Below are 25,495 nucleotides of genomic sequence, written 5' to 3' on the forward strand. Positions count from 1 at the left end.
ATCTCTATAAAAAACAGGTCAAATGTTAAGTCATTCTAAAACTATTTCAGTGTTACTTTTTTGTGGGATGGATTTAACAGCTGCAGAAATTTAAAGCCAAAAGATACTCTTAAAATCTTCTTTTCTTCCTTTTCTGAATTTAACAATCTTTCGGGGGCCAGACAGGAAGCTTTGGGGGGCCTTGATGTGGCCCCTGAGCCGCCAGTTGACGCTCCGTGCTCTACAGATAAACACTACAGTAACCTAAGAGGAAATACTACCCAGATTTAATTTTAATAGGCCAGAGATCTCACAGAAACTCGAGATCAAATGCTACTCATAACAAGCCTTGAAGATCCAACTGTTCCGATAAGAGAGGCCTAAGAAAGGTCTGACATTAGTCAGGTAACAGGAGACTTTCCAACTTTTAAAAAGAGACACACAGGAATGGAAATAAATGTGAGGAAGGTGTGATTTAAGAGCCATAAGACACACCTGAGTGAGCTAAATGAAGGGTTAAGACTGCTCAAACATCCTGAATACTAAAAGCACTTGTGCTCCTTCTTACCTTCACGCCGACCACCTTCTTCAGGTTCCTGCAGTCTCCGTTGTCCACCTCCTCCGGGTCTGCTGGTTGGCCAATCCCTGCAGAGTCCAGAGCCATATTCCCGAGCTGCTCGGCAGCAGCCAACTCCGGGTTTTGTTGGCCCTCGAAAGGACCGCTACGAGGGGCCCCCAGTGGCAGGATGGGGGCCACAGTCTCTTTCTCAGTGTTGACCACTCCTGTGGCTCCTACGTCCATTTTCTCCTTCTTAGATTTCCCAGACACCACATCTTTGTCCTTCTTCACTGCGGGGAGGTTTCTGGAGGGTTTACTGGACTTGTCAGTTCCCTTAGTGGGGGTAGAGTTAGGGTTCTGGGGGGGCGGGTCTCCTGGGGTCCGACCCTGCACCTCCTTCTTGGCTCCGTCTGAGACGGGGGCCTTCACGCTCTCCTTAGAGTTTTTACTACGCTTGGATTTGGATTTACTCTCTTTGCCCTGCGCGGCGGCTACAGGACTAACAAACTTTATATTATCAGGTAAAGCAGCCACGGCGCTGGGAGGGGCCGCCATGCCCCCTCCCTCTTTACTGCTCGACATTTCTAATTTGTCTTTCTCCAAGTCGGCATCCAGGTCAATGATCAGATTCCCAACACCGATATCCCACTCATCGCCGCTGTCGTATGTGTCCACCGCGTTGGAGTCCACACCTTTCCCGCCTGCAGGGCCGCTGCTGAGGGACATCTTAGTAGGAGCGTCCCGGAGCGCCGCAGGAGGGCTGCAGGAGGGCCGTGCTCCTCCCAGCCGCAGGACGCCTCCTCAGGGTAGGACCCCGCGCCTCCTCCCTGCTCCCCACATCTCCTCCTGAAGAGAGGAAACAGAGAAGGTTAGAAACAGAGAAGCCTGCAAGCTTTATATCAGGAGAAACACCTCTGCTGTGCAACAACCTCAACTCAAAGACTCAAATCTACTAATGTTTTCTAGTCTTTTAATTAATACAACACTCCATCATTGGCTTAAACCAGGCCTTTTCTGGACTGAAATAACCAGAGATGATAATGTGACTCAGGGTTTTTTAACCATATGATTAAAAGAAAGCATCAACACAGAGAGACGTAGCATGAATGAGATGATCCAAACTTACTCAGCCATCACCTCCTCTACAGACCAGAACATGCATCTCTGAGTCAAACTAGCTAACTACTAGAGGTGGGACAAAAAAAATTGATTCTTAGATGCATCGCGATTCGGAGGTGGACGATTCTGAATCGATTCATCAATGTCAAATAATCGATAATCAAAATTTGAGGTGCCGTTTAAAGGGCGGAACTGGTATTTGCAGCGCGTTTTCACACAGACACTTTAAAGGGAGCACATCACAAAGAAGCATGGGTGACTGGGAGATCAGACCAGCTCCATGTGGTTTCTGATCTACCGTTTAGAAGCACCTCGGCTTCTTTAACATTGGCGGTGTCACTGAATTGGACAGGAGCCACGCCGTATGTAGCTCTGCCTTGCCAAATGAAAGCACTTCAGAAACACAATGAAGACTAGAAGCCATATAGTTCACGTCCACCCGGAGGAGGAAGGAAAACCGGCGCAGCTGCTGTTGCTAAAAGTGCCTCTGCTAACCAGAGAGCAGTCGAACATGTCCTAACAAAGCTCCCAACCTCCCAACATTTATTGACTAAGATTTACGCCATATTCAGTCGTGGAGAACCAGGGCTTTCGAGCGCTGCTACATACGGCCATCCCAACGCTTTACAACGAAACCAAAACAGGCCATGGCATCGCTGCTGTAAGCGGGTAGGATAGCAGTAGCATGGGATGCATGGACATCAATTGCCACTAAATCTTTAGTAACGATAACTGCGCATTTCATCTCTGATGACTGGAAGCTAATGTCATAGCTGCCCCAAACAATAGCAATGAATGAGAGCTAAGCTGTACAGCCCTGCAAGGGCTAAGGAGGAAGTAAACAACTACTGTAGCACACTAGCATCTGAACATTTAGATCAGCTCGTTCTTGTAAATCTGCATTTCAGTCACTCACAGCAAACATGCTTAACGTTTGCTGTGGTTTTTTTTTATAGTTCCTGTAGCCATGAACCTCACAAGCTGTTTTGGAAGGACATTATTTTTGTCCTCTTTTTCAGAGAATCGTTGCAGGACAAAGTCTTATTTATTTGTGACTAATGGCAGCCTTTTGTTAAGCTAGTGTTAGTTAATACAACATAGGTCTGAAAGCACTGTTGTTAAATATTGCAACATAATTTTATATTGATTGTTTTCTATAAATTGGCACTTTTTTGTCTGAATGCTTTATTAGTCTTTGAACATAACAGCAAGACACAGACTAACAGCTGTTTGTGAAAAAGGACATTTTTATGTTTGTAATTCCGGTTATGTTACAAGGAAAGGAGGCATCAACTTTCCAGTTTACACAAGTCTTTCATTAGTTTAATAAAGGAATATGGAAGTAAATGTATCTCTTTTTCTCTTACTACAAATTTACTGTCTTTATGAAAAGTCAGTGGTCAAAGTGAGAACAACAGATATGTTCTTAAAAAACATGCATCAATAGAAAAGCACTCAGAGAGCACAGACCTCTGCCATTAGTCCTATCTCCCAATAGTGAAGAATCCTGTATCAAATCCCTGGATCAGTCCCCATGTGCCCCCCACCACTGCATTCACCGATTACTCCCTTCCCGGTGGTGCAGAAACATGGTGAGGCAAAGCATTGGCTTCGCTACAGTGGACTGTCATGGTGAAAGCATTGCCTGCTGATGCCAACAGATGCGCTGACAGTCTCACCTATGGTCTCACAGGACAACTGGAAGTCATGGAAGAGGGTGAATATTCCTCTATTCCTCCCAGCATTGTGAGTATTCTCGCTACAATTCACTGTCTTTCTCTCTGTTACACTCCGACTTGTCTCCTCGACCGAGCGTACGTCTTTCAAACTCTATAAACTCCAAAACTTTGAATAGAAACACACCCAAAAATGCTGCTGGGATTGAAGTTACTCATGTCCGCCATCTCCTGGTGTAAAGTGGTAACAGCGCAGACCTCCGCCATTTGCCCTATCTCCCATTAGTACAGAATCCTTCAAAAAATTCCTGGATCCAGACAGTGATCCGGATCACTCCCAAAATCGAATCAGTTCTTTCTTATGCCATTTCTGACATTTCCTGAAAATTTCATCAAAATCCATCCACAACGTTTTGAGTTATGTTGCTAACAAACTAACAAATAAACCGACCCGATCCCATAACCTCCTTGGCGGAGGTAAAAATACATCAATAATCAATTTAAAATCAAATTATTAGGTGCATAAAGATTCCCACCCCTACTGACTACATCTGACTCCATGGAGAGATCTTTCCACCATCTGTAGTAACAGTTACTCCTGAAGCTGTTGTTAGCTGTGATGGTGGCTTTTACGTCACCTTGACAAACGCCATTGGATCACGGCAGCCTTCAACAAAACTCAATGCCATCCGTTTCATCGCTGGCAGGCTAATCTAATAAAACTACCAACAAAATCAATACTAATCGACACCAACAGGGCTAATGTTTGTTGGGCTTTTGTGTCCCTTGAGAGTTACCGTAGCTGTCATAAACCTATTACTGTTGCTGTGATATAGCCAAATGTGCTGATAAAGCCAGGGCTGTGGCTGGAGAAGGTACACCTCTATGTAGAGTTTATTATTTTCTTATTTCTCACCAAGTATATTAGACAAACCCAGGACGCTCAGTTAGAAATGTAAGGCTAAATCAGCTGTGGTCTAAAAGTTTATGCATGGGCAATGAAACAACCACAGCATGGCAGCTACATCAACTACTACCCATCTCTAGCTGCACCATGCCTTGAACGCTCCCTCTCTATCCCAAACATCAGCACACAGCTGTTCAACACTAGTCTGGTTCTGCAGGTTTCTGCCTGCTAAAGGAAGCTTTTCCTCTCCAATGACAGATAAATGTTTCATAGATTCATGTTGGGTCTTTATAATATTAGAACAAAGAGTAGGGTCTAGCCCTGCCCTCTTCTAAAGTGTCTCAGGCTAACTCTGGTTATGAATTAGCAGTTTAACAAACACAGGCTGATTAAATGCTCAGAGCTTCTCTACAGAGACGTGCCAGGATGCTCCGACCTGCAGAACAAATCATCAGATCCGCTCTGATGGAAACTTGGCTCGGCTGCTCTCACAACTCAACACATTCAAGCCTGCCAGCGTCTTCTGATCGTGACGGGTTATAAACTACGGGTCCCAGTCAGGCCCAGTTCTCGCTCGGTTATTAACATGCTGTCAGAGCAGCTGGAGATTTACAACACCAGACCCAGAGAAGCAGGGAGATGAAGAGGAGGAGGCTGAGGAAGCACTGCTGTGTCTGATGGGACTGATTCTGCTGGTTTCTGCAGGCTGACAGAGCGACTTCAGCGCCGTTTAACAAAACCACGAGGAGGCTTTACTGAGTGTATTCTCTGCTGCTTACCTCTAGTTTCCTCTGTCTCACTAAGTCCTCAAAGTGGAACTAAGCTGGAAAAAATGTAAACTAAAGATGTTCCTGTCATCATTTCTCCTGACTCAGAATCCACCGCATGGAGGAACACCACAGAGGAGTGTTAAAGATTTAGAGGCTTTAGAATCAAAAGCCTGAAGATCTTCTGTCTTATTTTGAACTGAAAACGAGCATTGTCTGTTTACTTAAATATTGCTAATCTATCTGCAGTGTTTCCCATCACTCTACAGTTAAAGACCTTCTTTGACGACACAAATCCTCCGCCTGGACTTCTGGTCGACATCTGGAACAATAGAGCAAACAGCAAACTTTATATTTCCTACATACCTCTATGCCAGTGTTACTCAACCCTGCTCAACCAGAGAGCCACAGTCTAAGTGGTGAAAAGTGGAAATTTAAATAAGTTAAAGGTGGCAAAAGTGGTCAAAAAGCAACAGACACTAGGAGAAAAGTGGCGATCAAGAGCAGAATGTGGCAAAAATGGGTGGGAAGTGACCAAAAAAATAAGTTAAGGTGGCAAAAAACGTCAAAAAGTGGCAAAAATCTGAAAAAAAGGTGCAAAAATGGACAAAAGACCGCATTCATTTGCAAAAGAAAGCTTAGATGGGCAGAAGTGGCAAAAATGGGCAAAAAGGGGCAAACACTGTGGAAAAAGTGGCAAAAATGGGTGAGAAATGGCAAAAAAAAAAGTTACAGGTGGCAGAAATAGTCCCAAAGTGGCAAAAACATGACAAAAAGAGTGATAAGTGACTACAATGGGCAAAAATCAGAAAAAAGGTGGAAAATCAGGAATAAAGTGGAATTTAACTGCAAAGGACAGCTTAAATGGGTGAGAATTGGCAGAAATAGGCCCAAAAAATTGCAAAAAGCAGGATAAAAGGGTCAAAATGGGTTAAGAGTGACAAAAAGAAGTGGCAAAAATGGGCCAAAAGTGGCAAACACTGGGGGAAAGTGGCAAAAAAGGGTGAGAAGTGGTAAAAAAATAAGTTACAGGTGGCAGAAATCATCCACAGGTGTCAAAACCGTGGCAAAAAAATTGAATAAATGAAAAGTTAAGTTGAAATGTATCACTGGTCTATGCTTTATTTCTGGAATAAATGCAACACATTTAGGCATTAAACGCCCATGTCTGCCTTAACTATTAGTTTTAAAAATGAACCAATGTGTAGTTTAAATAGCTGCTACTCTGCTGTCTGTGTCAGGACTAAACTGGCCTCATCTCACCCTTCAGCCCACCTCAAACCACCTTTACCGTTGTGTTTTCAGCCTTCTGTAAATCTTGTAATCCCCTGACCGCTCTCTCTCCTCCAGCTGCCTGTTGGGTGTTTATACGGTGTCTCTACATGAAGTACACTGGCTGTTACCTGCTCACAGCGTGTCTGCCAAAGACTCACTCCAGGTTTACAGTGAGCAGAGCCCAGAGAGAGAACATAATAAACAGGAGAAGAAATGAGGAGAGTCTATAAATACGAAATACCTCCTCTGTGCTTTTATACTCAGTAATAAATGTCTGTGTGAGGTTAAATCATCGACAGAATACAGAAGAGGAGGATTTAACACTGTTCAAGTCTCTGTCAGCTCCAAAAATATAGATTCAGACAGACAGTAAAGCTGGAGCACATCTCCAGGGAAACGTCTCGATCACGTCCAGCTCTGGAGTGAAAGCTGCACTGCTGCTGTGTCCAAACAAGTCAACATGGAACCATGAAATCAATGTGATGGAGACACAGCAGCAGACATGTCAACACGACGTCAGCTCTGCAGGACAGACCTGAGGTCACAGAAGTACGGATCATGTTGCACACGGCCGTCCTGCTCTAAATCTGTCTCTGATTTAACCCTGAACCTGCCGCCGTCTGCTGATGATGGCACCGCAGAGCTGCAGAACGGTTAGGTAAGAAAGGGAACTAAAACATGCACACATTTGTGGTTAGCACCTGATGGGCATGCAGAAAAATAGATGTTAGGAGCGGAGGTTGACTTTTTGCCCTTAGTACCAGCATGTAGTAGCTTTAAGAAACAGCAGATATGCAGTTGTTAAACTGCTGCCCAGTGGATCCCTGTGCATTTTTGTCTGCTCCGCAGGGTTTCTGATCATTACTACACGCTTATGCAACATCCACACCCACACAACTTCAGTCCATTCTAGTCTAACGTTCAGATGTGAAAACACTGCATTTAATTTAATGAATTATAATAATGGAACAAGAAAGGAAAACTTGATATGATGATCACATCCTCCTCCACCAGGTACAACAACTGCAAACGTGGAGCTGCTGGCATCAGACAGATTTAACTCCTGTGATAATAATAGTGGTGAAAAGGTAATATGACTGACTTTACCTTGGTTAATCATCATGTATTATTATTATCATTATTATTATTAAGTACCCTATCAGACTATATTTAGGCCAAGTATCTTTAACTAATTCAGACCTCCGGTCACTAAGTGTCCTGTAAAATCTCTAATACTACAGAGTGTTCACCAGCTGCTCTCCTCATCCTCTCTAACTCTTTAACAGCATGAGGCTGTTACTCTTTTTGTGAAAAGGCAAATTGAATATAAACAGGACATTATTCCCCAGAAATAGCTGCTCAGTCTCCATGTGCCAATGATTCTTTGCAGTGGCTGCACACAGATACAAAATAAATCATAAATATAACTCCTTCAGTCTAAAATTAAAGCTAGCTTTTATCAGACAGTTTGTGCAACGTGCTCATCACTTAAAACTGCACAAAGTCTGAAGCAGCCGATCTGTGTCCCTCTGTGATGCTCTCAGACGCCTCCAGCAGCCTCTCAGTGCGCTGTCAGCACAGAGACTGAAGCAGCTTCACTAATCTACACTATACTGCCAAAAGTATTTGCTCACTTGCCTTGACTGGCATATAACTAAAGTGACCTCCCATTCTTAATCCATAGGGTTTAATATGATGTCGGTCCACCCATTGCAGCTATAACAGCTTCACCTCTTCTGGGAAGGCTTTCCACAAAGTTTAGGAGTGTATTTATGAGAATTTTTGACCATTCTTCCAGAAGCGCATCTGTGAGGTCACACACTGATGTTGGACCAGAAGGCCTGGCTCTCAGTCTCCGCTCTAATTCATCCCAAAGGTGTTCTATGGGGTTGAGGTCAGGACTCTGTGCAGGCCAGTCAAGTTGATCCACACCAAACTCTCTCATCCATGTCTTTATGGACCTTGCTTTGTGCACTGGTGCACAGTCATGTTGGAACAGGAAGGGGCCATCCCCAAACTGTTCCCACAAAGTTGGGAGCATGGAATTGTCCAGAATCTCTTGGTATGCTGAAGCATTCAGAGTTCCTTTGACTGGAACTAAGGGGCCAAGCCCAGCTCCTGAAAAACAAGCCCACACCATAATCCCCCCTCCACCAAACTTTATACTTGGCACAATGCAGTCAGACATGACCGTTCTCCTGGCAACCGCCACACCCAGACTGGTCCATCAGATTGCCAGATGGAGAAGCGCAATTGTTCACTCCAGAGAAGGCGTCTCCACTGCTTTAGAGTCCAGTGGCCGGTGCTTTACACCACTGCATTGATGCTTTGCATTGCACTTGGTGATGTATGGCTTGGATGCAGCTGCTCGGCCATGGAAACCCATTCCATGAAGCTCTCTACCACTGTTCTTGAGCTAATCTGAAGGCCATATGAAGTTTGGAGGTCTGTAGCCATTGACTCGGCAGAAAGTTGGCGACCTCTGCACACTATGACCTCAGCATCTGCTGACCCCACTCCATCATTCTATGTGGCCTACTACTTGGTGGCTGAGGTGCCGTCGTTCCCAATGGCTTCCACTTTGTTATAATACCACTGAGAGTTGACTGTGGAATATTTAGGAGTCAGGAAATTTCACCACTGTACTTGTTGCACAGGTTGCATCCTATCACAGTACCACACTGGAATTCACTGAGCTCCTGAGAGCGAGCCATTCTTTCACTAATGTTTGTAGAAACAGTCTGCATGCCTAGGTGATGATTTTATACACCTGTGGACATGGAAGTGACTGGAACACCTGATTTACATTATTTGGATGGGTGAGTGAATACTTTTGGCAATATAGTCTATCTCAGTGATAGAGCCCACAGGCTACAGATTTTTTTCAGACATTTAAAAACCTCCAGGATGAACCATGAGCGTAAAACAGAAAAGCTCTCTGCATCCTTCATGTGTGTGTGCTAAACACAGCGCCATCCTCGTTACTCCAATCAGTCAAAATGATGGACAGCCTCCAAAATGATCAGTAATCCTAAAAAAATCCATCAGTGATGGAGAGTTTTGGGTTAACGTGACTCCTGGTTTGGAGCTAAAAGTGTAACATGGTGAATCAGAAATGCACGGTAAGGCAGAACCTTTAGACCTTTACAGATACTTGGCCTCCACTCACTACAAAACCCAGCAGACATGACAGCGCCGACCTCAGGCTACTGTGGAAGTTTACATTCGAAGTGTTTTTCAGAGACATTTAAGTAGCAGAAAGGATCACGACAGAGTTAACCTCCTACAAACGCTCACAAACAAAGAAACCTGTGAAGACAGGACTTTAAGAGGCGTTTCTCTGTAGGCAGTGATATTCAAGCAAACACACGCCTTAAAGCCGACAGTCACCTACACCAGTGGTTCCCAGTGGTGTGGCCTGAGGCCAGTCTAATTCTGCTGTGGAAATCTCTACAATTAGTTACTACAACTACACAGGAGTAGGGCTGTAGACAACCAAAGAAAAACTTGGTCGACCAAAATCGCAACCAGGCACCAATTAATTGATTGGTCGTTCAGGTAACAAATTTCATTCATTATAAAAAGTTACCTCGTCGGGGTCTAATTCAATCCATCCAGGCTCCTCACTGCACCTGCTTGGTACTCTAAATGATCCTAAAATGAACGTAACAAGCCTTTGGAAGCATTAATACATCTTTTCGGCTCATCACGTCTTACTATATTATATAATTAATTGAGAGATAATCAGCGCGCACCTGCCTTTGATCTCCTGATGATCCTGGCGCGGTAACACTTTAAACCCATACAGCCTAGAAAATAACTTCAGATCATTGTTTTTCATTCATTTGTAACGGTAACTATTAACAGAATCACTTGATCCAGCCCGCGCTGTGCCATTTACGAGCATAAAGCAGGCAGCAGGCAGCGTTTATTTACGGAGCTGAGAGGAAAAAAGTTCGCTCATTGGGACTTTATGACCAGCAGACATCGCCTTTTATCACCTCTCCTTTCTGTGTGACTGTAAGAGAAGCTAACGCTAACACTTTAAGGAGATTATAAAAGGAGATGATACCACGCAGCCTATTTGCCGACAGGTGAATTAAACTGACCGCGGGAGTTGATGCAGTGAGGGAGGGCAGAGCAGACTCAGCAGCGCCACTTCAGTACAAACAGCCTGCAACTTTGTGACGAGTTGATGTGTTGTTTCTGAGCGTTAGTGCTGTAAAATATCAGCAGATATCCCACTCTGGTAGCTTTATGTGCTTCTCTACCTGTAATTCCTCGAGCTGCATTGCTCCTGTTCCCAGCAGCATGTCTCTCTCTCTCAGCTGCTCACACGCTTTTGCCCCGAGACCAGCGTCTAGGAGTGGTGGGGCGATTCGCTGACCAGGGTGATCTTGGTCGATCTTAAGCTTTCTGATCAATTAAGCGTCCAATCGACTTGAAGCTGTCAGCCCTACACAGGAGGCTCTTCAGGATATGAATACAGCAGCATTGAGCTTAGGTGTACCTCTGTTTTTAACATCTTATTTAGTTTAAAGCAGGGGTGTCAAACTCAAGGCCCGGGGGCCAAATCTGGCCCATGGTACAGTTACAAGATCATATCATATTCATATTACAACTGGCCCTAAAATATGAGGTCTGCAAATTTCCTCCAGGATAAAAATGTAAACTTAACCTTGATGATATCAAATTACCCTGATGTGAAACATGAAAAAATAAAAAGTGAAAATAATCCCATAAAAATAAATATGGGAAAATAAATTATTTGTGTTTTTCATTTCATATTTTAAAATTTACATGGCACAATTATGACTTCAACCTATTATATGGACTTCATTTTATATTTTGACCTTTTACATTTATAATTTTGACTTTTTGTCTTATATTTTGACATTTTTAACTTAAAATTTTGACTCTAATATTTTGTCTTTTTCAATTTTTGTCTTGACTTTTTATTTCATATTTTGACTGTCAATTTATCATTTATCCTTTTTATTGAATATTTTGACCTTTTCAATGTATTATTTTGACCATTACCTCATATTTTGACCTTTTAGGTGCACCATTTTAAATTTAAAGTCATATTTTTTCCTTAATACATTATTGTGACTTTCTTTTTTTTAAAATATTTTTCTTTTAAAGCATCATTTTAACATCTTATTTCATGTTTTGACATTTTGCACTAATAACTTTAACTTTTTATCTCATATTTTGACCTTTTCAATTTATTATTTGGACTTTTATCTCCTATTTTTCCCTTTTAGGTTCCTAGTTTTAAATTTTGAGTCATATTTTTGCCTTAAAAACATGATTGTGACTTTAATTTTTATACTTGCCTTTTAAAAGCATTATTTAACATCTTATTTTGTGTTTTGACCTTTAGAACAAGTAAGTTTGACTTTTTATCTCAGATTTTGAGCCTCTAAGCTTATCATTCTGACTTTTTAAACCTCAAAATCATTTATCATCAGCGCTAGTTTTTCCCCATAATTTATTACTGGCAAAAATAAGGTTGCCAGTTGTGGACCCTGTTAGGCCCTCAGGTTAGACTTAATTCAGAATCCAGCCCCCTCTTTGACTGAGTTTGACACCCCTGGTTTAAAGTCACCTTTACACAGAGTCACATTTTAATCTAGAACACAGTGTTTACTAGCGGTACCATTCAGTTTGCTCTGTTTAACACTTCATTAAATGATTTACAGAAGTGTAATCCTGACAATTCAAGCTTTCAAAGCTTTGTGGGTAAAAAATGTGCAGCAGGCAGATTACTACAGGGCATCTGTGGACAGGAGTGTTCATCCAGAACAAGGGAGAGGAAACCAGCAGCAGCACATTCTTGGGTTTTGTCATCCTCTAAATCACGTTCTCACTTCTGCAGCTTTCCAGCAACGACATTAACAACAAACTGCAGCTTCAGAGAGTACCTGTCAGCACTGAGACCGCTGTCCAAACACCCCGCTCTGCTCCCCTCCAGCAGCTCCAGCATGTTTACTGCAGAGACGTGCCGGCTGCGGGAAGTGAAAGTTAAACCTCTGAATGAAGCTCCACATAAAAGAGGACATCTCTCATTCTGAGGATTCAGATTTTCTCAAGACTAAACAGAAAAATCTTCACATGCGAGCTCTGACACGCAGCTGTCAGTGCCAGAAGTGGAAACACCCGCATCCTGTTTGACTGCACACAGATGAATGAGTGATAAAGACCAGAGCTCTCCAACTGCATGTACAGCTGCAGACAATGAGGAGAAAACACAAGTATAGTTTAATCTACACATGCACTGGTTTTCTATCCTAAAGCTGAGATTTTAGAGTCAGGTGCTGTGATGTGAATCCTGCAGGCGAGGAAACAACAAACCCACAGACTCCAGCACAATGAGACCAGTACGAGGCTGCAGCCTGTGCGTGAAACACAAACCAGAGCAGGAAACCGTGTCTCAGTGGTCTGGATCTTTTGTCACACAAACAGCTGCAGGCTCCAAAACAACCAAGCTAGCACGGCTGAGAGTAGAGAGCGCTTTAGAGTGGGGATGTTCCAGCAGCTGGACACTAATTCTAGGACATTTTCATGTCACGATAGTACGGTTTCCTTCCATACCTGAGTACCACTGCATATCTTTCTTACACATGTATACTGTTTTGGTACTCACTGTGTGGAGCATGCTATGGAGGCCACTCACCAAATGGAAAATTAACCCACATCTGCTGCTTGGTTGATGTGACCTTCAGACCCTGAACCGAATAACCAGACACACCATACAGACTTCATATGTGCGTGGATATTAGGGGTGTAACGGACAGTTAAAAAACAATGATGACAATAAAAACAACGAGTGTGGAAAATCTAGAATTATAAATGTAGGACTCTTTTTTCTCCCATTTTTTCTTTAAATCAATGAACCTGTACTGAACTAGGGCTGGGAAATTAATCACATTTTTGATTAAACTGCAATATTACACACCGCAGAATTTGCAATACTTCTTTGACCTGGAATGCATGCCAACATACCAGTTTAATAAATGTTTTGCAGCAGAGATGCTACACAACATGAAACACTTGGCAAAAATTCCTGCTTTCCCTCTTTTTTATGTTTGTCGGATTCAAAATGAGAAAGACATAAAATAATTATTCCCATCAATACAACAATGACTCAAATCGATCACACTTTAATTGTTTAGTCTTCATTTAATCTACCAAATATCTTGTTTATTATAAATTATAATCTTTTATTTATTGTTTGTTTAGAAATACACAAGATGAGGAACTAATAAAGCAGTGGTTCCCAACCTTTTCCAACTCAGGGCCCACTTTTAAGTCTCAAAAACTTTTGCGGCCCACCTCCGACCCCATAAATACGAAGGTCATATAATGCGTTCTCAGAGCACTTTTTTTATATTGAAGATTGAACATAAAGGACTGAAGTGAATACAGGTGAAACATGTTGGAAGCTCCACAGTCGCTAACACAGCATCTGTAACATGTTGCAACACCTTCAGTTTTTTTTTTAAAGATTTATTTTTGGCCTTTTTGCCTTTATTGGATAGGACAGTGGATAGAGTTGGAAACAGGGGAAGGGGCGGGGAGAGACATGCAGGAAATAGTGCCACAGGCCGGATTCAAACCCGGGTCGCCTGCGTATATGGCATGCGCCTTAACCACTCGACTATCGGCGCGCCAATACCTTCAGTTTTACAGTTTTCAAGGAGCTGTCCACACAATGACCTCTGGAAAACTAAAGTTCCTATCTCTCATTTGCTTGCCACGTGTCTAATATTTGATATTAGGCCGCGTCCCACAGGTTGGGAATCACTGTAATAAAGTAATCGTACTTTAAATCGCAATATTGGGGAAAAATATTACAATTAGGTTATTTTCCCAGATCCTTCAGCCCTTCACTAAACCGCGACCCAAACTACTGAGGTACGAACAAAACCATGACCTCAGAACTGTCACATCCCTGATGGATATATTTCACATTCATCTGGAAAGTTCCCATGGAAAGCGTTTGGGAAGGACAGGAGTTTTAAAAAATTCTCAGAAGGTGATTGGATGAGTGTTCTGTCCGTCACATTCATTAGGACTGTGTGATATAGCAATTTGCTTAATTCACATTTATGTTTAGGACGATTTCAAAACCAAAGTTCTTTATTTTCTTAAATTCCCCTTGTTGTTATCTCTCGCCCCATAGAGATGCAAACTCAGAAACACGGCTCCCAGCTCAAATCCAGAGCTTCAGTGAGGTCTAGTTTCATCAGCTGTTTGGAACTGTTTGCAGCTTCAGACCATGAACAAACCACAGCCTGCTGTAACGTTTGTTAGAAAGCTGAGGCAACTAAAGGAACATGGACATGCAGCCGAGTGGGGAAAGAGTGTCTCACTCAGGAATTCACAGACCGCTGCATCCAAAACACACTAAAAAGTCAACAGTAGCAGAAGAGTTTGCCCACTTTCTTTCATGTAGTATTTGAATAGTGAAGCATGTCGTGGCTAAAATTCACGCTGAAGCCTTTCAGGGGACGTGAAAAAACATCTTCTCTGCTAAGAGAAGCTGTCTGAGTGGCTCTCTGCTCTGTTTTAGTAAAGACATGGTTGAGGATTAAACTACCACTTCTCTACAGCTATATCTGAGCTAATCACCACCGTGGCGTTAACCGTTGTTTACCTCTGTTCGGACCACATTATGTGCAAACTCATGCTGAGGCAGGCTGACAGAAGAGTGAAAGCATCTTTTCTGTCAGAGCAGTTCTTTGCTCTTTAATAGAGACATGAGGTCCAGTTCTGATAAACCCGCTGCTATACTGTAGGAGCTAACGGCTACACTGGAGGCAGCCACTGCTAACGGCTAACAGTCCACCTGTAGCTAGCGCCTCGTTCACTCAAATGACGCTGATTGAGAGCCACGGTCAGTTCGGCATAATGATGTGGACTGGAGCTTTTCCAGATGGATTTACCAGAAGGCAGCCTGGCAAATCCATCACTGAGCTCCCCTGCTGGCTCTGCTGATCCTGCTCTCTCTGTAATGTCTGTTTTACTGCCTCCAAAGCCAGCAGAGGGGTGGATCACTTCATTCCCTTCTACACCTCTGGGACATTCAGAGCGAAGGCAAGGCATCAACATTATTGACAGAGCTGAACCCCTGCTCACAGTGGCTTTGGTGTTTAAACAGGCACTAATATTGTTTTATTTTTACTAGTATGGTATTAAAATCAGACGTTTCTAGCTACTTTTAGCCATTAAATACCACTTGTTTCCTCTTTTTTGCCCATTTTTGCCATTCTTGATAGCTTTATGCCCATTTAAGTCACTTTTCTCTTATCTTTTTGCCTAATTTTTCCACTTTTGAACCATTTTTGTCCTTTTCTGCCATTTACTCATGACTTTTGCTCATTTAAGATACATTTTGCCATTAAATACCACTTGTTTCCTCTTTTTTTACCCATTTTTGCAGCTTTTTTTAGCCACTTTTATCCCATTTTTGCCCATTTTCACCAGTTTTTGCCACTTTTCATCCAATTAAGCTACCTTTTGCAATTAAATACTATTTGTTGTCCTTTTTTTGCACATTTTTGCCACTCCTTACTGCTTTTTGCCGATTTTAGTCACTTTTCTCTCATTTTTTTTTCTTCGTTTTTGCCACTTTTGGACTAATTTTTGCCACCAGTTACTACTATCAGACTGTTTTTCAAACCTTTTTTCCCCATTTTTGCCCCCTTTTACCCATTTTTGCCTCTTTTGGACCATTTTTGTCCCTTTTAACTTATTTTTATTGCTACTTCAAGCCATTTTTGCCAGTTTTCACCACAGATTGTGGCTCTTACAAAGGTATTTCTCAACAGTTTGGCTCTCTGGTTGAGCAGGGCTGAGTAACACTGGTCTAGAGAATATTTTGGACAGTACCTGCCGTTGTTTTGGGTCATTGTCATGAACAAACATTTGCATAAAGAAAGCATTTTTGTGTTGATAAGGGTATTAAATCTTGACAAATATTCAGAGTAAAGGCTAAACATCAACATTACTGACAGACAGCTGAATCCCTGCACACACTTTCCTCTATCACTTATGAGAATTCAGACTAAGGATTTTATTTAGTGTAAACGTTCCTTTGAGGACCGTGTGTTTTATAACCAGCCTGTCTATACTCAGAATGAGTTCACAGACTATTTCTAGTAACAGGCTGGAAATCAAAAAACTAAATCAACCAGTTTTGGGCACCGATGAGATCAGATTCAGTGGCTATGGTGTTTAAACAGGCATTGATATTGTTTTATTTCTACTACTATGGTATCAAAATCAGAAGTTTCTAGTTTAAGAGAAAATAAACAGTTGAATAGCTGATTTTGCAGAGAAATGCCCAGCCTGCAGATTTCCTCCTCCCTGCCTGTATTTCAGGACTGGAGCAGTGAGCAGTCTGCTTGTCTCAGCACTGTGCTCCGTCTGCATCCATCACTCTCTCTCTCTCCTCCTGACATTGCACAGGACTCTCCATCTTATTGATTACCCAGCGGGCGAGGAGCTCCGTCAGCTGCTCTGCTCTCAGCACGCCGCAGAGCTCCAACAGCACACGGCTTCACTCCGACACTCAGAAGCTGCTGTCAGAGGTTTTCTAAGAAGAGTGGAGAAAAGCCCACAGGCTACAATCTCCAAAGAAGTGAGGATTATCAGATTTTAGGAGCTCCTCTGTAGCTCTCAATGATGGACTGTTGTGTTCAAAGGTGGGGCGAGTAAAGCCTGATTTATTCTTGGTGTGGTGTGTCCGTGCTGTTCTAGTCACCAGTCTGGTTTTGTTCCATTTCCCAGTCCTCCTGAAACATTCTCAGCTCATTAGTGAGCAGGAAACTAGGACACCTAAACTAGGCATTAGGGCGTTAAAATGGGTTTAAGTTAACGCGTTAATAACGCTGAGAACAACAGAGGAGTGAACTTAAAGGCTTAAAACTAGAAGTCTGCAGTTGGACTCTACATGTGGTGTTATTCAGTAAAGTTACATTAATGTCAGTATCTCCATCTGTTGTCCTGTTAGGCTGGAGTTTACCATGTCATCCTCTCAGCAAACTTTTGGAGCGTTCAGGATCTCTGAGCTTAATCTAGAGCAGTGATACTCAACGTGTGGCTCTAGATACACATGTGGCTCTTTTGTGATTATTTGTGGCTCTATTATGTGTTAATTTAAAATATTATTCCCCAGACAACCTTAAAAAGGGAAACTTTGGGGCGCAGGTGGCCGAGTGGTTAAGGCACGCGCCCCATGTACGCAGACGGCCCGGGCTCGAATCCAGCCTGAGGCCCTTTACCGCATGTTTCTCCCCAGCTCTCATCCCTGTTTCCAACTCTATCCACTATCCTCCTCTAACAAATAAAGGCACAAAAATGCCCAAAATAAACCTTAAAAAAAAAAAGGGGAAACTTAGACCTCAGAAGTTAATAACAATCTGTTTGTTCCCCAGACTTACACAGAAGGCTTTAATTGTCAGTTGTAATTGTGCAAATTAAGCTACCTTTTGCCATTTAGTACCACTTGTTTCCTATTTTTTTGCCCATTTTTACAACTTCTTTTAGCCACTTTTATCCCATTTTTTTCTCTCATTTTTGCCACTTTTTGCCCATTTTTGCCATTAAGTACCCCCCCATTTTTGCCACTTCTTTTTGACACCTTTTTCCCATTTTTGCCACTTTTGTCCCATTTTAAGCCCTTTTCACCATTTTTGCTCATTTAAGTTAACTTTTGCCATTAAATACCACTTGTTTCCTAATTTTTCCCCATTTTTGCAACTTCTTTTAGCCACCTTTATCTAATTTTTGCCTAGTTTTGCCACTTTTTGCCCATTTAAGCTAACTTTTGCCATTACATACCACTTGTTTCCTATTTTTTGTCTTATTTTGCCACTCTTGACTGCTTTTTGCCAATTTCGGTCACTTTTCTCTCATTTTTGCCACGTTTGCCCCTTTTGGACCATTTTTGCCCCCTTTAACTTATTTCTATTGTTACTCCAAGCTGTTTTTGCCAGTTTTCACCACAGATTGTGGCTCTTGCAAAGGTATTTCTCAACAGCTTGGCTCTCTGGTTGAGCAGGGCTGAGTAACACTGGTCTAGAGAATATTTTGGACAGTAACTGTTGTTGTTTTGGGCCGTTGTCATGAACAAACATTTGCATAAAGAAAGCATTTTTTTGCCCACCCATGTGTTTATAAGGGTATTAAATCTTGAGAAATATTCCTGTATGGTACATTTAGAACAGATAAAACTGGCCCGCAGGTTAACTATGAAGGCTGCGAGATCAGTCGTGATTAAAAATGTTAATCTCTAACAGCCCTACTAAGCAACATGTTATCAAGCAGCAGCTGGTTATTCTGTAATTATTGAAGAGAAATGGAGGCGGAGGCGCGACTGTTGAATCTGCAGAGGACGGGAAACTCTCCACAGAAAGAAAGTGATGAGAAAATGCACGCCTGACATTTCTGGAAGTCAGGGAGTAGATCTGACTAGTTCCATCTCTGTCTGCAGCCTTCAACTCAGAGCAGAGTAAACACAAAACGCCTGTAGACATTAGTCAGGCAATGCTACCCAGCCGACCAATCACAGAGCTCATTTCAGTGCCCAGTTACATTTTTGATAGATGCACGTCCAGCGGCCTGCGTTGACTTCTGTGAAGGTTCAGGGTGATGCGACAGTGTGGATTCAACAAAGCAGAATGAATCAGATTTAACAGACGCCGCCATCATCATCATCATCATCCTCTCGTCCACCCAGCTCGTCTTTATCTCTGATCATCCCGAGTTCAGCCAGCGGCCACGAGGTGCAGCAGCTGAAGTTAACAGGCTGAGAGCTGCAACGCCCCAGCCCTTATCGCCTCTTACTCCCACATGTCACAGAGGAAACACACACTGATTATCAAAGTGTCTGCAGGTGGAGACCACAAACCACCCTACACACAACAACAGAGGACCCCGGAATGTTCTGTTGAACCGCTTAATCTCAGTCCTAGTCCTGCTCAAACACAGCATGGTGGATAACAGAAGCATGAGCAAATATAGAGCAGCTACAAGGACGTGTTAGTCTACTACAGCTGTGTTACTCAGTCTGGGAGCAGGTTGTTACTGGTTTACCAAACCTGGGCACTTATTCTGCCCAGTTAAAACCTCTTTGTTGATTTAGCCGTTAGGTTTACCAGACTGCAATATCAAATTGATTGGATGAAACAAATAAACATCAGGAACTGATTTCTGTTTGCATTACTGACCGATGGCTGCATCTCTACATGACTTCTTTAAAGTCTCTCTGCCCAACCAATGTAAGAACCTTCCTTGTTTTAGTATATTTCTGTCTTCTTCAAAATAGGAAATCCATAAAATCATCACTCCCTTCATTACAATTCATATCAAATTTGCAATACAGGACAAAATAATTGCATTAAGACATTTCTGTTGAATTGGTTTGAATTTTGGGGGAATTTTTGCTTAGAAATTTTTTGATATTTGCAGAAATTTGAGAAAAGTATTTTGACATTGTTAGGAATTTGATTTGATTTTTTGGGGGGGTTGCTTTGAAAATGTAAACTATTGTCTTGAATATTTGATACATTTATTCGTAAATTTTGGAGAATTTGATTTGAATTTCTTTGGAAATTTGTTCTGAAAACTTAAGGTATTTTTATGGAAATTTTTAACATTTATTTGTAAATTTTGGGGAATTTGATTCAAATTTCTGGGGGAATTAGCTTTGATACTTTTAGGTAATTTCATGAAAATTTGAGAAATTTATTAGTAAATTTTTAAGAAGTTGATTTGATTTTTTGGGGGGTTGCTTTGTTTTTTTTAGTATTTTTATGAAAATTTGAGGAATTTATTTGTAATTTTTGGGAATTTGATTTGATTTTTTGGGGGTCGTGGGTAGGTTTTTAATTTTTAAATAGTTTCTTATCATTTTTGAACATTTATTTGCAGATTTTGGGTGATTTGATATAAATTTCTGGGAGAAATGGCTTTGTGTGTTATAACATAGAGTGATTTATAAGATGAGGAACCTGAAGAACAATCACATGTTAAATTGCAATCGCAATGTTGGGTGAAAAAAAAAATCACTATTAGATTATTTTCCCAAATCGTTCGGCCCTAGTTGAAAGTTCTCTCGTTTGAAAATCATTCAACTTTTTGGAACAGTGCTGTGGTCATCACTAGCTGGGTTTCCATGACAGTTTTTCACAAAATAAAAGTGACATTTCTTAAATTTCGATGAAGTGCAATTCAATTTGAATATGTTTCCATTGAAAAGAGTTTTGGGTGTGAGCCTTGCAGTAAAATCTCATCTCATGTGACTCTGCCGTAAGGAAACTAGGGCTAAACGATCTCTAAAAATAATCAAATTGTAATTTTTCTTTTCGAATATTGCGATTGCAATTTAATATGCATTTATTCTAAAGGTAATCTTGTGTAGGATTATTTTTAACAAATTCAAGCAAAAAGTACTTCCATAAATAAGACCATGTGAGTTGAAAACAATGAAATTATTGTTAGCATGAATCTGAATATGGGGGTGCAACAAGCTTTATGCTATGAAGGAGGAGGCTGGGGTGGAGGAGGTGAAGCTTTATGCTATAAAGGAGGAGGCTGGGGTGGAGGAGGTGAAGCTTTATGCTATAAAGGAGGAGGCTGGGGTGGAGGAGGTGAAGCTTTATGCTATAAAGGAGGAGGCTGGGGTGGAGGAGGTGAAGCTTTAGTCTATAAAAGAGGAGGCTGGGGTGGAGGAGGTGAAGCTTTATGCTATAAAGGAGGAGCCTGGGGTGGAGGAGGGGAAGCTTTAGTCTATAAAGGAGGAGGCTGGGGTGGAGGAGGGGAAGCTTTAGTCTATAAAGGAGGAGGCTGGGGTGGAGGAGGTGAAGCTTTAGTCTATAAAGGAGGAGGCTGGGGTGGAGGAGGTGAAGCTTTAGTCTATAAAGGAGGAGGCTGGGGTGGAGGAGGTGCAGCTTGAGTCTATAAAGGAGGAGGCTGGGGTGGAGGAGGTGCAGCTTGAGTCTATAAAGGAGGAGGCTGGGGTGGAGGAGGGGAAGCTTTATGCTATAAAGGAGGAGGCTGGGGTGGAGGAGGTGGAGCTTTAGTCTATAAAGGAGGAGGCTGGGGTGGAGGAGGTGAGGCTGGCAACCAGCTGATCACAGCTGGGGTCTGACTTTCATGAAGTAACGCTAGGTTCATCAGATTCAGATAAAATGAGCCAACTATTGCTGCTCTAATTGCGAATGTGATATCATTTACTTTAAGGACATTATCATATTGTTTTGATAAAGAAAACACATAAAACACAAAAAGGAGGATTTTTGTAAACCATTCTTAAAAAAAAGTTGACATTTGAATGTTTGCATAATGTGCATACAATCTCTGAAAATATGTTGTTAAGAAAAGTCTCGTCTCCTCTTCTGGCCACACGTACCGCGCCTTGGAGTGAGCTGGTCATGTGACACTTTGCGTCACGTCCTGTGACGTGTAAATGCAGACAAAGTGTTTCCATTGTACTTTTGCAATATATTTCTGTATTGAAACATCTAAAAACCTCCTCATGAGAGCAATAATACTTTTAAGCGATATATGAGAGGGTTTTCGACAGAAGAGTAAGTAAAATTACTATTTATTATTAAAATAAGGGAATAAGAAGCACATAGAGCTAATTTAAAGCAGCATTATTCTACCAAGGAAAGCGGGATTTATTTTTAGTAACCTAGCAAGAATAAGCGCTGATGAGAATCGCTCTAGAATTAACGGACTGAGTGCTGCTGGCTCTGGACATGCAGTCTTAAAGTGCTAAAGCCTGGTCACAATGCCACTTCCTGTGTTTACATGAACCAGTTGGTAGTCTGTTAGAATGAAACAGCACTCATCTGCTGCTACCTGATAATATCCTTACAGAAGTATTCACTAAATTCTCCTGTCTGTTCAGGTGGACAGCACAGCTGTAGTAACTCGTCTGAATCTCTCAGAGTCATTCGACACTGCAGAGCTGCTCACAGACGTCCAGCCTGTGTGTGGCAGAGCGCTGAGCGGGCAGGTGGGCCGGTCGAGGTGACGGCTGGTCATGTAGCTCAGCGGTGCTCTCTTCCTGTCTAACCGGCCCCCCAGGAGGAGCAGACAGATCGGCTCATTTGAGCTTCCTGTCTGAGTCCTCCTGCAGGCAGAGTGGCTCGGCGGGCCTCGAGTCAACTGGAGCATCACAACATCGCAGAGGTCTGGACCGGGCAAAGGAGCCATTTCTGCTCCCAGCTGGGAATGTCAGCTTCACTAACTGTAGACACTGAGAGGAGCACTTTATCTGATAACGGACCTACAGCAACGACCATCAACACAGAAAAATACAGCATTCTCACACAATTCAGGATTCTTTTAGCAGCTTCTGTCGAAAATAAGGAACATCTGAGGAAGGAAATAACATCAGTAAGAGCCAACAAACAGATCAGGTTGGACTGGCTACTTTCTGGCATAGGGATGCCCTGATATCACAATTTCATATAATTATTATCATGACCTAATATACCACAGCTATGAGTATTACCACATCATTGCTAAGTTTCTAAAAATCTACTAAAGCCATCATTTTAAACATAGTTTGATTTACAGGGGAGCTAAGAGGAGCTCGGCTCTCCTGAGAACCAAAAACAAGATGTTTAGGGGGAGCTCTACAAATCTGTCAACATGGAGGTTATTATTTTATTCATGTACATGAAGTTTCCTGAAATACCAAGAGTACAAATATCTCAATGTGGTTGTTTACTTGTTCATTAAATAATAAATCACAATTTTTACCCACAAATCAACAAAATTCTGCGTCTCTTCCTGCTGTAGTCTCTCATGTGGCAGCACTGCGCTGAAATACAGCTCAGAATTCCTGAGGTACCTGAACTCATCAGTGAGGTGGCTTTTTACTCTAGGATTTTGTGGCTATAACATGTTTCCTGTGATTGTGTGTTTTATGCATTTTTTAAGCTTTTCTGATTAAACCTGTTGTGCGATATCTGCGTCGTTGTTATTGTGCCTAAATGGTAGGGGTGGGAATCACTAGCGGCCCCACGCTACGACATTATCACCATACATATGTCACGATTCAATATTATGGTGATTTTTAATATTTTGCAATACAGAGTATTGTGATACCACATATTGTGATCTATAGCATTTATTCAACTGTTTAGCTGAGTTAGCATTAGCCTTGCCCTCATTTTTATGGTATTATTCAAGTATTTTATTTTCATGCAGCACTCCTTGCAAACCTCATGTGTCATGTCTGCTGTTGGTGCCCTGCTTGCATTTCTGATGTCCTCTCCCTGCAGCCATGTTTTTCGTACCAACGTTCTCCTGCTGTATGACCGTCACCTCTGCTGACCTCACTGGGCAAAGGGTGCAACAGCGCCACCAAGTGGACAGAAAAGCAACTGATGCTATTTATCCAGTATCATAGACTTCAGTTCATTTTAGCAATTAATTAAAAAAAAAAAAAAAAAAAATACTTGACAGTAGATACGATACAATATATTACCACGTAAAATATCACGATACTATGCTGTAAGGATGTTTTCCCTCATCCTTGCTAAACGGTGGGTTACTGGCAACATTAACTCCCTGATGCTGAAGTTCCCTCTGATGTTGACCGTGCTGCACTTACACATGTATGTGCGGTGAATGTGAATGTGCCACAACATAATTTAAACACTGATTTTTAACTGTCTCATCAAGTTTGATATAAACTAGGGCTGTCAAAATTAACGCATTAATGTGGATTAATCCATCATCATTAACCCATCTACAGCGCAAAATGACTCAAAACTCCTGTAACGTCTCTGGCAACACATTTCAGGCAGTTTGTCCCAGTAGGGTTACGGTCGAGCATGCCGCCGCGCACGCACAAATGTGCCGTTGATCCGGTAGTGACCAACCAACTCGATATGGAAGACACTAAACAGCATGTTGGCCCTCTCGATGGGAAATCTGAGTACAAAAAAAAAAACAAGAGGGAACAGTCGACCGACATAAAGTATTACGCACGTGCGGCCCAGAATCAAGCCCCAAGTGGCCCAGCCTGTGGTCATGCCAGAGATGCAGAGGGACTTTTTCAAGTTTTCATAAATTCCTGCCATATTTCAGGCCGTGAATGTAACACTCCCTGTAGCCTAGCAACAATCTACCTATAATGCACTGTTCTGAGGCGCAGCTAGTGATGCTGACAGAAGTATCGAGTATTAAACATGTCCATTTCAACTGTGGCTACAGCTGTGTAAATTTAGTTTCTATGCACTTTAAGATAAGCCTGAGTAAAATGTGACCAAAATTATTATTTACAGAACTTCATTTTATTTTTTCATTCTATTTATTTTATTTTTATTCAGGTGAAAAAAATTCTACTGCCTCAGGTTATGTTCAAATACAGCTCTGTTGTTGTGTTTTTATGCACTTTTTGATTTGCTCTTGTCATGTTGCCAAATTTAAAAGGGAGACTATGAATAAAAGTGAATATTTTTCATCAAATTGATCCGTATTGTTTTGAAATTTGACATTACCAGCTGCTTACTGGGTGCCAAACATGTCTGGCCCAGCTACATTTCTGGATTTTAAAATTTGGCCCAGTTGAATTTGTAGCTGAATAGCCCTGGCATAGATATTCCCTTCTTTCTTGAATCTGTTATGCAAAATGAAACGTGATTAATATAGATTAAAAATGTATGATATTTAATCATGATTAATCGAAATTAATCCACAGCAACCCTGTGATTAATCTGATTGAAAATTTTAATCGTTTGACAGCACTAATATCAACACTATAAATCAAATTAGCAGCATGGAGGCTATACGCTTTGTGTTTCTATAAAGTGTGTATGAGAAATACTGGGCTTCTGCATGTTTAATTTACCTGATAATGTGTGCGTCCACAGCTAAAGTGCCCCTCAGGCCTGGTCTGTCAGACAGTCACAGTGAGTGGAGCTGGCGAGAGCAGAGACAGTGATGCACCTCAGTAAACACACCTGTGAAGCATGCTGTCTGGACATTATTAACCCTGATGTTAAAGCACCGTTAGCTGTTTTAATGATTGTTAAAATATGAACAGTCTAAAAAGCCAGGAGGGAATTTTATCACCGTTAGTTACCGTTGGTAATGGTTTCATCTCTACAGTTCTGTCTCCATAGTAAACAATGACACTACTATAGTTAAACACTACCCAGTTCACAGGGTTTAGAGCAGA

General features: G+C 41.8%; 1 protein-coding gene across 3 annotated transcripts in view; it reads right to left on the minus strand.

The window, feature by feature from the left end:
* LOC121514979 (zinc finger protein 609-like) overlaps nucleotides 1-25,495 on the minus strand; it is a 57,216-nt gene that overhangs the window by 26,338 nt on the left and 5,383 nt on the right. For 2 of the 3 annotated variants that reach the window (XM_041795479.1, XM_041795481.1), the window contains exon 2: nucleotides 548-1,384. In XM_041795479.1, coding sequence (XP_041651413.1) covers nucleotides 548-1,264 — 717 coding nt within the window. In that variant the 5' untranslated portion in view covers nucleotides 1,265-1,384. Of the gene's footprint in view, nucleotides 1-547; nucleotides 1,385-25,165; nucleotides 25,237-25,495 lie in introns of all 3 variants that reach the window. The other variant, XM_041795480.1, reaches the window with a different exon arrangement.

Source organism: Cheilinus undulatus, linkage group 9 (genome assembly GCF_018320785.1).
Source record: "Cheilinus undulatus linkage group 9, ASM1832078v1, whole genome shotgun sequence".
Classification (NCBI taxonomy): Eukaryota; Metazoa; Chordata; class Actinopteri; order Labriformes; family Labridae; genus Cheilinus; species Cheilinus undulatus.